Here is a 16130-nt window from a genome sequence, read left to right as displayed (position 1 = left end):
ATTAATGGCCTCCTCCATGTTGTTGTAACGTGCGCGAGACTTCCTGCCGACTTCCTGCTTAAGGCATCTGCCACTACGTTGGCCTTGCCTGGATGGTATTGTATCGTACAATCGTAGTCTTTCAGTAGCTCCATCCATCTCCGCTGTCTGAGGTTTAACTCTCGTTGGTCAAAAATGTACTTGAGACTCTTATGATCTGTAAAGATCTCGCACGTAGCGCCGTATAAATAATGTCTCCAGATCTTTAACGCAAAAATCACCGCTGCTAGTTCTAGATCATGCGTCGGATAATTCGCCTCGTGTTTCTTAAGTTGTCGCGATGCGTACGCTATTACTCTACCGTGTTGCATAAGAACACATCCTAGTCCAACTCTTGACGCGTCACAGTAAACTGTGAATCCTTCCGTTCCTTCTGGTAACGCTAAGACTGGTGCTGTCGTCAGACACTCTTTCAGTTTCAGAAAACTGAGTTCACACTGGTCCGTCCAGTTGAACTTCGCGTTCTTTTGAGTTAACTTTGTCAAAGGTACAGCGATCTTCGAAAAGTCCTGTACGAATCGTCTGTAATATCCTGCCAAACCAAGGAAACTTCTAACTTCCGTAACTGATTCAGGCCGTTTCCATTCTATCACAGCTTCGATCTTCTTTGGGTCAACCTTAATGCCGCTTTGTGAAACCACATGACCTAAGAAAGCCACTTCCGTTAGCCAAAATTCACATTTAGAGAATTTGGCGTAAAGCTGATGCTCTCTTAGCGTCTGCAGTATTATTCGCAAATGTTGAGCGTGCTCTTCTTCTGAACGTGAATAGATCAAAATATCGTCAATGAACACGATCACGAACTGATCCAAGTACGGTTTGAATATCCTATTCATCAAATCCATGAAGGCTGCTGGGGCGTTCGTCAATCCGAATGACATAACGAGGAACTCATAATGTCCATATCGAGTTCGGAAAGCAGTCTTTTGTATGTCATCGTTACGAATCTTCAATTGATGATAGCCTGATCTTAGATCAATCTTGGAGAAAAACTTCGCTCCTTGTAACTGGTCGAACAAATCGTCGATCCTAGGTAACGGATATTTATTCTTAATTGTCACCTTGTTCAGCTGACGATAATCGATACATAGTCGAAGCGATCCATCTTTCTTTTTCACGAACAACACTGGTGCACCCCACGGGGATACACTCGGTCTAATAAAACCACGATCAAACAATTCTTCTAATTGATCCTTAAGTTCTTTGAGCTCTGCTGGCGCCATTCGATAAGGAGGTATCGATATTGGCTTCGTGCCAGAAGCCAATTCGATACAAAACTCAATCTCGCGATCTGGGGGTAATCCAGGTAATTCTTCTGGAAAAATGTCTGGATATTCCGACACAACTGGCACATCACTTAAATTTACACTTTTCTTCTCCACGTCTCGTACTACCGCTAAGAATCCTTGACATCCCTTCTTCAACATACTACAAGCTTTAATAGCTGAAATAATACTCGTAGAAGATTCCATCTTATCACCCTGAATTGAAACCGCTTCAATTCCAGGCGTGTTAAACGTCACCGTCTTCTTCCGACAATCCACATTAGCGTAGTGTTGAGCTAGCCAATCCATTCCTAGTATGACGTCAAAAGCTAAAACCTCAAGTAAAATCAAGTCAACTAACAAATCTCGTCCTTGAACTTTCACAGGACAAGACGGGTAAACGATACTAACTTCCACACTTTCTCCAACTGGAGTAGCTACGGATAAGGGATTCCTAAAATACGCTGGTTGCACTCCTAACTTACTAGCGAAACTAGGCGAAACAAACGAATGCGTAGCGCCTGGATCAAATAAAACTAAGGCGTCTTGAGAAGCGATAGAAAAGGTACCTTGCACCACCGCATTGGAAGCCTGAGCCTCCTGAGGATTCAGTGCAAAGACCCTAGATTGACTCCCGCCAGCCTGCGAAGTCTGGCCAGTACCACGACCTCCGCCATTTCTGCCTCCTCGATTCGCATAACCACGGCCTCTCTGGCCAGTAAAGGTACTTCCTGTTTGATCATATCCTGACGCTATCTGCTGCGCAGTTCTCTGCTGCTGATAGGAAGGCTGTACTACAGTAGTCATCGAACCTTGGGGCATCTGCCTTGGACAATCTCTAGCAAAGTGGCCTCGTTGACCACAGTTAAAACATGCTCCATTAGCAGTGTAACACGCGCCATAGTGCCTCCTATTACAGTTCAGACATAAAGGAACTCCGCCTCCCATGTCACTCATCGATCTGGCACTAAATCCGGTGCCTGAGGTACTAACTCGAGTTCCACGTCGAGGTCTTTTGCGTTCTCGCTGACGTTGTGTATATCGAGAATAATTCCCAACATATGACTGAGTAGGCGCACTCTGTACGCTACGAAACGTATTATCTCTCACAGGTGCAACATTGGAAGGGTCAGGAATTCTTCCAAAACGGATCAGAGAAGCTTCCATTTGCCTAGCACTATCAATCAGTTGCACTAGGGTTCTTCCGATATCAGACGTCAGACTTACAAATTCCGCTCCTAGACCCTCTACAAACCTCGAGTTCACTCTGACTGGGTCTGTAGTCAGGTCTGGTGCAAACCTACTCACTCTAGTAAACTCCGTCACATACTCCTGCACAGACCGATTGCCTCTACTCAGGGTCAACCACTGACTACGATAACTCTCCGTCACCGCATAAGGTAAAAAGTACTCCCTAAAATGGTTCGCGAATTCAGCCCAGGTCATAGTCTCCATGGTTGGCTGAATATGCTGCTGAAACCAATCTTTTGCGGGTCCTTTCAATGACATTTCCACCATAATGATGGTCTGTCTCTCATTAGCTTGCAGGCGTCGAGCATTACGTTCTACTTCTTCGAGGAAATCGAGAGCATCGCCTGTACTGTCGAACTTAGTTGGCTTAAGGCGCATATAAGCCAAGACGATATCTCGGTCAGTGAAAGCCACATTACGCAACTGTTGCTGCTGTAGTGAAAGACAGGTACGAGAATCGGATATTAACAATTTAGTTTATCTCAATGCAATAGTAAAAGAAACGATGCGTTTATACCCCGCCGCACCACTTTCTCTACCACACGAATCCATGGAGGATTGTACGGTAGCTGGTTACCATATCCCACGAGGTACAAGACTGATTACGATTTTTTCGAAGATTCATCGCGATCCAAACACATGGCCGAATCCTTCTGAATTTCAACCCGAAAGATTCCTTACAAGCCATAAAGATTGTGATGTGAGAGGTCAACATTTTGAGCTAATACCATTTGGTAGTGGCAGAAGAATGTGTCCTGGAATTTCTTTTGCACTTCAGGTTTTACAATTGACACTAGCTACGTTGCTTCACATGTTTGATTTTTCATTGCCGACGAGTGAGCCGATTGATATGACTGAAAGTCTTGGACTAACAAACCTTAGAGAAACGCCTCTTGATGTTCTCATTAATCCTCGACTCGAACCTCATTTCTATCAGTAAATGAATTGTTTGTAACAAATAAAATGGAGATGCACCTGTTGTTAATTGTGCACGTGCCAATTCGTAGTTGATGGTTATTATTGCATATCTATAGTGAAGTGTACTTCAAAGTTTGTTAGTGTTCCACTGTATATTGTGCGTGTTGTATTCATAATATTCAACAATAAAATATATTTAAAAACTCCAATTTATATGGTAATATATATATATGTGTGTGTATGTGTGTATATTTACATTTTCACATGTTTTCGTAAAAACCGCCAAACTAACCTTGAGCATAACATCAAACTTGAGGATAATTCAAAACCAAACAAATAATAATTTGCACCAAATTTAAAATCAAAACAACCCCTTATCCAAAATTTATAGATTTGTAAAATATATCAAATAGTCCTCAAACTTATCAAATGTTACAAAATCAACCATAAACTTATTTCCACCACAAATTCACAAACAAACAACCCAAATATAAAATCACATATTTTCGGACTCTCTCTCATCTCTCTAAACTCTCTTTCTTTTCAGAAACCCTAGCCGCAACAAGAGGGAGGTGATTTTGGCCATTGTTTGGTTCAAAATCACCTCCCTACCTTTTCGTTTTCTCTTTAAATCTCGTATTTAGTTTATTTTACGTCAATAATCACAGATCTGAGATCTGTTGGTTTTTTCTTTCTTCCTTTATGGATGTTTTGTCTTCCTTAGTGGAGTTTTGGCTTTTACCCTTTATGGGTTTTGCTATTTCCTTGATGGAATTATCTACGGAATGTAGATCTGAAGTACTATCAGTAGAAATCTTATTTCTAATATTCTCTCAATCGGACTCATTCAAAGACCAAAGAGTCGATTTGTGGTTTAAAATAACCTTCGAGTGGAGCGGACGGATCGCCGAGTTGCACATTCAAAGAGCTCCGTCAATGCGATTGAAGAAATTAGATATGATTTTTTGTTACTTTACTGATGTTCTATTATTGTACCTCTTGAATGTATTGATATATTCAATATTTGATCAAGTTGTATTTTTATTTCTCTATTAATGAAATTTTCATTATTCTAAAAAAAAAAATATAAAATCACATACAATTAGCCCAAACATAGCATATAATCAATATATAATAAAATAATTATCAAAATTACCCCAAACTTTACAATTTCACCCATAAATTTGATTGCATGCAAAAATTAACCAAAATTCCAATCAATCATTAAATCAAATAGAATCATCCTCATATATCCATATGATGCCTCCGAATTACTCAAACATGCCAAATCACCAAAACCAATAATCTATACTATAATATAATCCTGAGCTCCAAATAAACATTCGATAATATTCACTACTAGAAAACAGTCGATTTGCGACGGATTTTAGCGACAGATTTGAAATCCGTCGCTAAAATCAAAATTTGCGACGGATTTAGCGACGGATTCAAAATCCGTCGCTAAATCTTAAAGAAAATTGGTGGGATGAATCCCGCCACTTTTAGCGACGGAAATTCCGTCGCTAAAAGTGGCGGGATGAATCCCGCCAATTTGTTTTAAGATTTTAGCGACGGATTTTGTAATCCGTCGCTAAAAGTAATACATATAGCGATGGAATACCATATCCGTCGCTAAATGCTAACTTTTAGCGACGGATTACTAAATCCGTCGCTAAAAGTATTATTTTTATTAAAAAAATTATAATTAAAAAATATATTTATTAAAAAATATATTTATTAATAAAATTATAATTAAAAAATATATTTATTAATAAAAACAATATTAATTATAAAACAATTTATTAAAAAATTATTTATTGTAATTATTTATTAAAAATTTATTTATTGTAATTATTTATTATAATTATTTATTAATAAAATAATTATTTATAACAAAATTATTATATTAGAATGTGGGAGTAAAGTGTAATATTAATAACTTATTGTTTATATTTAAAATAATTATTAAAAAATAATTTATTTTATTTAAAAATAATTAGTATGAAAAAATAATTATTTTATATGATATGGGAGTAAATTGCGGGAGTATCTTTTTGTTATATTTAAATATAATATACATAGATATAAAACAAGAATCTGAGCTGGATAAGTTAGAGTCACGCGCGGGGGAACTACAAAGTTAAAGAGGAGTGGATGGGAGTAATGTGAAGGATGGGTGACCTACTGGGAAGTTGGAAAATTTGCGATATTTGCGGGTCAGTGCGGGTGTGTGTTGTATAGCCAGTGGGTGTGTGACGGTGGTTGACCGTTTAAATAATATTTCATTTTACGATTTTAATTAAAAAATAATTTTTTTTATTTTTAAAAATTTGCGACGATTTAAATCCGTCGCAAAATCCGTCGCAATTTTTTTTAAATTCGTCGCAAAAAAAAAGTTTTCGGTCGCTGCAAAAGACGGACAACGTCGCTAAACTCGTTTAGCGACGGAATTTAGCCATTTAGCGACGGAAAAATCCGTCGCTAAATGGCTGTTTTTTAGTAGTGATTTAGCCAAGTGGACTCTTCTACATCAGCCATGTGGATAATTATTTCTAACCATTTGAATTTTTATTCATTTAAACCCTCTTAAACACACAATAATGATTATTCATTGTCTATAACTTTTCAGTCTTACTCATTAAACTCTCTTAAACACACAGTAATGATTGTTCATTGTTCATAACTTTTCATTCCTAAAAAATTCAAACTTTTCATTTAAATTCTCTTAAACACACAATTAAAATCTTTTATTGCCCATAACTTTTCCTTTTCCCAAAATTCTTTGAACTTCTTTACCATTCTTGCCTATAACTCATCAACACCATATATATATATATGTATCTGCTATATTCATTCAAAAAATAATAAATTTTTCATTTCATCAAACAACAAATTTACATAAAATCAGTGACATTCAATTTTATTGTTCTTCTTAGTCTATTTTGCACACAATAGTATGTTCGAAGAAAAATATATGATTTGTATTCTCGGTAAGATGTTATTTTTTGCTTCTATCTCGGTAAGAAAAATATATGATTTTATTTTTTGCTTTTATCTATAGCAGTCAAGATAATGGTGTTATTTGCAGAAATAAGCAATTTGCATACATATTAGCTTTCTCCTAAGACACTCAATCTTCATAATTTGCAAAAGAATTTAAATTTGAATTACTAATTACATTCTTTTATATTCCATGAACTAGGAATATTGATAATATAAAAAAATCGTAATATCATATTGCAAAATTTAAATAGATTAATATAAAGTATTCATATTGCATAACAACAACAAAAATTAGTAATTTAAGTTCTGCAAAATTTATGAATGGATGTTATATTTTATGTAGTTGAACTAACCTTTTAGTGTATTAGTTTTGATAATATGATCTAATATATACCCAATATTTGTTGTTCTTTCTTTTCAATTCTTGAAATAATTTATATTATTGAATTTGTACATTATATGTTAATATGGGAATTTGGCTGATGTTCAGTTATTGGTAATTGCATGTTGCCATATTTGATTAATACTCATATTCACTACAACAAAACAGAGCTATGGGGGCGGTGTAGTAGGTGCGGTTATATAAGCAGCCCCTATAATTTGTCATTTAGAAACTAAATCCTTTTATGGGGGCGGAAATCATAAATGCCCCTATTGTTGTGTAATTTTTAAAATAAAAATCTAATTTAACGAATCAAAATTTCTTCTTTTAATTTTTTCTTATCTCCCGCCTCTCAGCTTCTTCTCTTCATCCTCTCAAACATGATGATTGCCTAATTCTCAGAGGATCTCTTTGCTCTCCAGTGGCGAATTTGATTGACATATATTACTTCTCTCGATTTCATTAGCAGTGAATCTAATTTGTTCACTTCTCAGCTTTAGCGAATCTGCTCATTTAGGTTTCTGATTTCACTTTATTTCTCATGAGTTCTTCTTTCAGATTAATTTTTAGGGTTTAATGGTTTATGTTTCAATTTCTTCTCAATAGATCGCTACTCAACCATAGATTGTTGCTCTTTCAGGTAATTAATTGTCTTTGATGCTTTATATACATTTTTAGGTTTTATCATTTAATTTTATTTGTTTCATTGTGTACATAATAAGCTCTTTGATTTTGTAATGCTTCTGTTTTTTTTTCAGATTCCGTTGCAACCACAAACTAAACAGATACGTAGAAGTTTTTTTGTGCATTTTGCAATATTTGCTTGTCTAACTAGAAAAAAGTTGTAGTTAGGTAACTCTTGCTGAACATTACAGATAATCAGCTTTTGTTTGAAGTGAATGCGGAGCTCTATCTATATCTTAATCACTTGTGTCTTCATGGAAAAAAAATGCATCAATAAAATGATAGTGAATTTGTGACCACATGTGCTATAATCCAAACAGAAACTATATCTTAATCACTCCACTTAAATATCAATTTGTCCATTGAATTTACATGCAATGATCAATGAACACCATAGTTGCATGAGTTAGATCATGGTCGTTGATGTTTACTAATACATATTAACTTTCTTGTTGATTACATGCCTTGTGCTATGGTTGGAGAATCTTTTATTGGAAAGGAATTGATGTGAGAAGCTACAATGGTTTTTGTGTTGCACACAAGGTCTGTTACTTTAAGCAAGTTACACAAAGTTATGTCTTGGTTGAATATAGCCAATGCAATTTAGTTGCGTTTTATTTTCTTACTGATATTAGACTATTAGTTTCAGGTGTGCAAATGCTAATACTGAAAAAGAACAAAAATGGACTATTGTTCTTGTTGTTTTTCAAGTTATTTATGCTTCATCTCTTTTTATATTACGGTTTCACATTGGGATGGAATGAAGTTGCCTCTATCACAAAGCAGGACATAAATTTAACTGAACTGGGTCATTTTGGTTTGAGCTATAACATTTATAATTGACTTCTTGTGCAGGTCCTGAATTTTAGTTCTAGGAGTCTTTGGTGGGCTACTTACGGAGCTATTTCTGGTCTATTTTTCTAGTCTGCTGCAGTTTCTAGCAACTGCTGCTTCCTGCAATCCCTGTTTCTGTTCAGCTGTTGCTATTTCTACAGGCTGCTGTTTTTGGTATGTTGTCGCTGAACTAAGTGATCTAATAAATTTCAAATGCTTTTGTAATGTGTATTCCAATTTCAGTATGGCGTTGATGTTTTGTTCAATTTGAATTTGAATATAAAAAATGTGATTACTATTTTTATTCATCCATTGTGGATTAATTATTACTAAATGGGATGGAGGGAGTATAATCTAATGCACAACTTTATGCCTCTACAACTATAGCTTGAGACTTGGTATTGATGTTCTAGGGTTAGTTCATTCTTCTCTAATTTATTCTTGTTTCTATGTTATTTTGCTCGAATTCATAATTGTTCCTGGTTTTAGATTGTTATTTGTTAATTTTAGTCTTAGATCAACAAAAACTTATTGTGTAAGCTTTGCTCAACCGGGCTAGCAAGTGATGTCATCATTAAAGTTGGAGAAATATCCTTCCATCTCCACAAGGTATTATACAATTCAATTTTTATTCATGTACAAAATTGAGTTGCATAATGTGCTTAAGTTTGAAGTGCAATAGCCTAACTATTCTCTTGCTAAAACAAAGTTCTGGCGTGTTGTCTTCATCTTTCTTTGTGCAAAAGTGATTTGATGCCTTCTATTTTAGTCATCTCATCTTTAAAAAATCTGAAGAATATTGATTGCCCTATGAGCTTTTTTTGACATATCTACAGTTGGAAACCTTGAAGGGACAACTGAAGCAATCGCTAAATGATGATAGTTCACGAGTAAGATCCTGTTTCTATGTTCTTTTCTTGAACTATTGTATTTAGCAATTTGTTTTTTTTTCTTGAACTGCTGTATTTAGGATGTTTGCTTCTTTTGTTTCTTAAGAGGCGCTAATTAGTTTTTCTTTTATCTTAAACAGCAAAGTCAGACTGTTGACATTGAAACTTGTGACTATTCGCTTCCTAAAACCTATTTTGATAAAGGTAATACTGTTAAACTTGCTTCATTTCGTTCAGCATCACTTTCGCCTTATATACATTATGGCTATTATCTTTAACCTAACCAAATTCTGAAGCTACCACAAATTTTGTTTCTTTTTTGATTTGTAGTATGCATTTTACATTCCCATTGTTGGTGCTGTAATTTGGGCATCTTCTTGGGCAGGTTTGTTCTTTTTGACTTATTGTGTTCTGTTTTTTTAAGAATGTGTGAAAACTCAGCTTCTATAATTAACTTTAACTGTATATGCGCAGATAACATGTTGGATATGGACTAGAGAGACGATCAACTAAAAAGAGAATCAAGTATTCAAAAGCAGCTTTAAACCAATTGTTCAAATTTGAGTTGTGTTTGCTTTCGTTGTGGAATCGAGATCATTACAAGGATATTCATCAACATTGAACCTAAATGTACTTTGATGTTTACCTGTAATTGAAAATGATCTTTTACATATAAATATGTGGTTCTTTGGCTTAATGGAGTTCCCAGATGCTTTAGCTTAATATTAGTAGGAAAGTGTAAGTTCTGTTGGGGCGGTGTGAAGCTGCCCTAATATATTTTTTCAAAATTCTAGGAAGTAGGGGCGGTTTAAACCGCCCCAACATTTTTTTATTTCCTTCGATGTAGGGGCGGTTATAACCGCCCTATAATTTCGTCACAAAAAAATACTTTCCCCGGCAGGTGCTAAAACCGCCCCTATGACGTAGTGGCGCCCGGAAAAACGGCGGTTTAGGGGCGGTTTTGAGAACGCAGTTACCCCTTGTAGGGGCGGTTATAACCGCCCCTACGAAGCAAAAATACTGCCCCTGTAGATATTTTTTGTTGTAGTGATTACATGGTCGACAAAAAATTATGAAATACTAAATACCATAGATTAAAAAATAAATTCATTCAACCGCGCAACGCGCGGGTATCGACGTAGTTAACATATTAATCTCCAAACTAAACCATTAATTATGCCATACAAACTCAAAATATCATTTAGCAAATTATAAACTTGGTATGCATGTTAGATTTAGCCCTTAAATCATAATGAAATTCAACATGCATGTCATGTTTTTAACATTACAATCACCATCAACAACGATCAAGGCATGGTAAAAAAGCTTTCAACACAGTTCATGCTCAAATCAACCAAAAACCAGGGTTAAAATTAACATGCAACGCTACCAATGGGAGTTAGTCCAAGTGGTAAGCGGCTTGGTATCGCTTAAGCAAGGTCTCGGGTTCGAGTCCTTGTGAATGCAGAAAATTCCCACTGGAAGACTCACCCACCATGCCAGGTGCGCGACGTGGGTCGGATCCGGATTAGTCAGGGCGAAGCCTTGGAAACCGGATGGGCTTAATAAAAATTAACATGCAACGCTAAATCCATTAAAATATGGGTAAGACATACCTTAATGATGATTTGAAACTGCAATCAAACACTTGAGAATGAAAAATGAGAATCCTTTTACAAATTCTTGAAATTATTCAAGGAAAAATCTCTCAAAACTTAATCCATGTTACAAAATCCAAATTCTTGAAATTACGGGAAGCAAATTATAGATAAGAGAGTTTGTGAGTTTTGGGTCTAAAAAACCAGACATCTAGGCTTAGAATCGAAGTGGGGAAGAAGGTGAATAGCGTTTTGGAATAAAATTGCATTTTTTTTTTGAACAAATGGAGGTGTATTTATGTGATACTCCGCACCATCGTGACATTGGAATTTCATGTGTATATCTTTTGGAGGTATAAAAAGAGATTAGAATGTATAGAAAATATGTAATCGGACAATATTCGGAATTGAGATTCGATAATTTTTGAATAAAATAATAATTTATACAATAAGAGAAAACGAAGGGGGAATATCATTCGGAAAATTATGTAATAATAATAACAACAATAACAATAATAACAATAACGATTAACTAAGTAACTTTTTTTGGGAAAAAAACAATGCATTTCAAATAAACAAAAATAACGGGATGGTCGATTGTGAATATCTGATAGATTAAAATTGTTATTTATATGGATACTTTAAATTAACAAAAATAACATATACTTAAATGAAAAAAATTATAATATATAAATAATTGGATAAATAAATTTACATTTTATTAAAATTTAAAATTAATAAATTTCAATATTTTGATGTTGATCTATTTTTATAAACATGCAATATTTTACTATATTAATTTCAATAAATAGAAATATATATACTAAATAATTTTTATGTTTAAATTATTAAATCTATTTAGATCAATTGATTATCTATAACAAATATAAAAGTGTATTCGCGGGGGGAACACTTCCATTCACGGACAAAAATACCCTATACATATTTTATCCAAGTTGATATTCCTAATTGTGACATATAAGAGTATTTGTGCGTAACAAATAGAAAGATAACATTCCTAATCCGTAAGAAAACATATTAAAAATAATTATTGCAGTAGCTACCATTTAAATTCCTAATCCTAAAAGAAATTATGCAACGAGTTTCATTATGTGTTAAATTCCTAATCTTAAAAGAATATGACGAGTTTCATTAATATTAAATAATCATATTATAATTGTGGGGTTAAAGCTTTGATATTTTTTTATATTTATTAGTTATTTATTATGAAAAATAATATAACTTTTCTTCAATCATATTATCATTTTTTAATAACAATAATATCAAAAATTAAATCTATTGCTCAATTCTAACTTTTTAACATTTCCAATAAAAGAAATTAGAATTTTATAAAATAATTAAACAAAAATAAATAAAAAAACACAAGTCTAATAAAATTTAAATAATAATATATTATTAAAAAAATATACAATTATAATATTAAATAACGGGTCATATAGATACCGTTAACGTGCGTAGCACGTGGCAAAAAAAACTAGTACTAAAAAAAAGTGTATTCATTATCTTATAGAAGTTGACCAAAATAAATAAAAGCCGCCGCACATGTTCCTGTCCGAACGTTCTAATGCTCTTCTATATTGCATCGAACATCGGATACTTGGTACACAAACAAGGCTTGTTTTCTTTAGTTGTCAAGAATGGCGTCTCCTCAAACAAATCTATTCACGAGATTTCACTACAAACAAAATCTTTCCTTACCTCAAATGTCACTATAAAAGGTTAAATTCGGTTGGATCAGATTATAAAAGTTTCGGGTCAGCTGGACCGATTTCCGGTTCTTTCATCGCTGGGTGGCATACATTATAAATTTCTAAGTTCCATTTATAGATGGCGGGATATTAAACTCTCTGGGTCACTCAAGAGATAGAGATGGCAAGAGTAGAAGATGTGGTTATAGTCGGAGCAGGAATAGCAGGCTTGGCGACTGCAGTTGCACTGAACAGAGTTGGTATTCGACCTTTGCTTTTAGAAAGATCCGATAGCCTCCGCGCCACCGGGGCTGCCTTAAGCCTGTTTCCTAATGCTTGGCTTGCTCTCGATGCTCTCGGTGTTTCGCATAAACTTACTCCTCTATATTCTCCAGTATTAAGGTATAATTAACAAACAAACCATTTATGTAATATTTTAATCATCATATTTTTATAAATTAATCAAACTTTTCTCTAGGGGTTACATAACCAATGTTTCTACCGGAGTTGTGCAAGAAAACTCTTTTTCTACAGATAATAGGTAAACTTCGAACTTTGTTTAACATGTTCTGGATAAGATTCCGATGAACCTACTAAGAATTTTGAACTTTAAACAGCGGCAAAGTATTAGGACCGAGAGCGGTGCATCGGAGAGCTCTACTAGATGCGCTGGCCAACGAATTGGCGGCGGATTCAATTCTGTTTTCTTGCAAGATCTCTAGTATTGAAACGGCGGAACAAGGCGGTACTTCGATTCCTGTTCTGCATTTGGAAGATGGAAGTATTATTAAAACTAAGGTATTTCTAATAAAATGTCATATTTAGATCTTAAATTATAATGTTTCTCTTTTGTATTTCATTTTTATATACAGACAATATGTTATTGCAGGTTTTGATAGGGTGTGATGGGGTGAACTCTGTTGTGGCAAAATGGCTTGGACTGTCGGCACCGTTTGATTCAGGAAGATCAGCTGTCCGAGGGTTGTCTTTTTTTCCACAAGGTCATGGATTTAATCAACAAGAAGTGAGGCAATTTGTGGATGTTGGCAAAAGGGCTGGGTTCATCCCTCTAAATGACAAAGAGATTTACTGGTTTTTAACTTCCACTCAAAGTAATTCCTACCGTTTATGATCAGTTATAAAAAGAAAACAGATTGATTTAACCAAAATTAAATTGACAAAATTAATTTATTTTTTTGATCTAATAGACCGACTTAGTACACAAGTTCTTTTTATTATGCGATTCGATTTGTTGATGCTTGAATGTTAAATAAATAACTAATTCATAACATTTTTAGGATTCAGTGTGTCCTATTTGAAGTAGGCGAATGGGATCCTAGAGTGGTAGGATTCGGTATCCATTAAGAATCACCGAGTTAATGAAAACCAAATTAACTAAATTTTTTATTTCCTAGTCTTATAGGCTGAATCAGTAATTTCAACCGAAATCGAATGAAACAAATTAGTTAAATCTTAAAAAATTTGATTTCAGCAAAGGACATGCCAAAGAACCCAAAAGAAATACAACAGCAACTCATTGAGAAGTACGCACAAAACTTCCCCTCAACATACTTAGACGTGGTCCGAAATGCCGATCTTTCGACATTAACATGGGCGCCGTTACTGCTAAGAAACCCGTTGAATGTAATAATGGGCAACTTAAACAAAGGAAATGTGACCGTAGCCGGCGACGCAATGCACCCGATGACACCCGATCTCGGACAAGGCGGCTGCTCGGCACTGGAGGATGCGGTTGTTTTAGGCAGACACATCGGCACTTCTTTTATGCGAAATGGAAGAGTTATTATTGAGAAGGAAATGAGTCGGGTCATCGATGGATATGTTGGAGAAAGAAGGTGGAGATGTGCAGGGTTGATTACCGGGTCGTATTTTTCGGGTTGGATTCAAATAAGTGGGTCTAATTGGTGGATGAAATTCTTGAGGGATTATATATTTTATGGTTTGCTTTTTCGTAAGGTGTTTGGTGCTGCTGATTATGATTGTGGGACGTTGCCTAATGTGTCTGTTTCTAGTGATTTGCAGCAATTTTTCTCTCATAAAATAGACTAAATTTTCTCAAGTTCAATTGTTTTTATGAGGAATATATATGATGATTGTCTGTTTAAGATGTGTGTTTTTATTAAGTTTGGATTTAGTTTATACTTGTTTGATTAAATTGAATTTCACTATGTTCAAAGAATTAGTTTAAGATTCTATAGAGTATACATTCATTTTGTTAAGAGATTAGCCAGCAGAATTATTACAGAAAAATAACTAAAAAATTAAGCCAATAGTAAAATAGAGAAATTAACTAAAATAATACAAGAATTACCTGATTTGGCAATCAAGTCTATCATTTCTATCATTCATATCTATGCAATTTAAATAGTCATAGCAAAAAAAAAATTAAATATAGTAATGCAACAAATATAAAAATATGGTCAAACCCATAAATTGATCCCTACACTATCATTTTTTTTTTTTCAACTTGAATCAGTGCAATTTTCAACTTGAATCTCTACGTTGCACTGATAAATGTTAAAAATATGTTTTGCATTTTCAAAAGTCTTAGATGTAAGTCCCTCTATCTTAATCCGTTGGAGAGTGAGATACACACAATTGTCTCTGAAACTGGTGGTGTTTATACTACAGAATTTTTGCCAATTGGGTCCTTACACTATAGTTGTTTACCAATTGAGTCCCTATACTATAAATCTAAATTAAAAAATTTAATATTAGAAATTTAATAAATTATAATTAAATAATTAAATTAAATCAAAATAAATATTTTTGTAAATATAATTAATTTTTAATTTTTTTTAAAATAAAATTTATTAAAATCGTCCATCTTCCTCAAAACTGAACTTGATTCGTCTCGAGAAAGACGAACAAGATCTACTTCAGATCTTGTTCGTCTTCCATTAGGAAAACGAACGCTCTGTCTCGTCTTCCTCCCATGAAAGACAAACACTTTGACATACTTTGAAAAGCGTATGAACAAAGCGAACATACTCAGGTGCAATTGATATACATTCAAGATTAGATATACTTTTAACCTTAGGAAATCTTAGTGATTAATCCTTAAAATAATGAATGGAAACCAACCTATGGGTCACATACCGGACCTATACGTCTGAACCTTATTAAACATGGAAGATCAATTTAAGATTAGACAAACAATTGAATTTGTCACCTATAGGGTTCATCCATCTTAGGTGAATCTCTCGGGATTCACCCATAGGATTCACTCATCTTTTGTGAATCTCTTAGGATTCATCCATCAAGACCAATCTTTTTAGGGTTCGGCCAGAACACACTCCGAATAATCATCATCATCCGGATCAAATCTTGTTTTATCTGAACACAAACTTATTGTTTGAACACAACTCTATAGGAATATAAAAAGTTATAGCGACATCTAAAAGGATCTCGAACCATCTAAAACATAAATGAAGGATTGTACTCTAATTATATCAACTACGATATAATATTCGTATACAAAAATCCTAATTCTACTTTAAACACTACTATGTATTGCCCTCACTCTACTACTATAA

At 34.2% G+C, this 16130-nt stretch overlaps 1 protein-coding gene and 1 long non-coding RNA gene across 9 annotated transcripts; both read left to right on the top strand.

Moving 5' to 3' along the window:
- The first annotated feature begins 7007 nt into the window (after window positions 1-7007).
- Window positions 7008-9963, top strand: LOC126654616 (uncharacterized). 8 transcript variants are annotated; one of them, XR_008789571.1, is made up of 8 exons: window positions 7008-7048; window positions 7215-7498; window positions 7617-8085; window positions 8398-8550; window positions 9213-9266; window positions 9407-9470; window positions 9597-9651; window positions 9741-9963. It is a non-coding gene; the product is annotated as an uncharacterized LOC126654616 (long non-coding RNA). The 8 variants fall into 8 exon arrangements; XR_008789573.1 differs by lacking the exon at window positions 7008-7048 and adding an exon at window positions 8887-8985 and having other exon boundaries at window positions 7082-7498; XR_008789575.1 differs by lacking the exon at window positions 7008-7048 and adding an exon at window positions 8936-8985 and having other exon boundaries at window positions 7083-7498.
- Window positions 9964-12505: 2542 nt separating this feature from the next.
- LOC126654763 (monooxygenase 2-like) lies at window positions 12506-14699 on the top strand. Its single transcript, XM_050348735.2, has 5 exons — window positions 12506-12975; window positions 13052-13114; window positions 13191-13371; window positions 13463-13685; window positions 14066-14699. Exons 1-5 carry the CDS (start codon window positions 12755-12757, stop codon window positions 14641-14643), a joined length of 1266 nt encoding a protein of 421 aa, XP_050204692.1. The 5' UTR covers window positions 12506-12754; the 3' UTR covers window positions 14644-14699.
- The last annotated feature ends 1431 nt before the right edge of the window (window positions 14700-16130 follow it).

The sequence above is a fragment of the Mercurialis annua genome, linkage group LG7 (genome assembly GCF_937616625.2).
Source record: "Mercurialis annua linkage group LG7, ddMerAnnu1.2, whole genome shotgun sequence".
Taxonomy (NCBI): Eukaryota; Viridiplantae; Streptophyta; class Magnoliopsida; order Malpighiales; family Euphorbiaceae; genus Mercurialis; species Mercurialis annua.
Note: the sequence above shows the minus strand (reverse complement) of the source record. Positions and strands in the feature narration are given on the sequence as shown.

Coding starts and splice junctions, on each gene's coding strand:
- LOC126654763 (XM_050348735.2), top strand. CDS start 12,755: ATGGCAAGAGTAGAAGATGTGGTTATAGTCGGAGCAGGAATAGCAGGC. Junction 13,372..13,462: donor GAAGTATTATTAAAACTAAG/GTATTTCTAATA, acceptor ATGTTATTGCAG/GTTTTGATAGGGTGTGATGG. Junction 13,686..14,065: donor GTTTTTAACTTCCACTCAAA/GTAATTCCTACC, acceptor ATTTGATTTCAG/CAAAGGACATGCCAAAGAAC.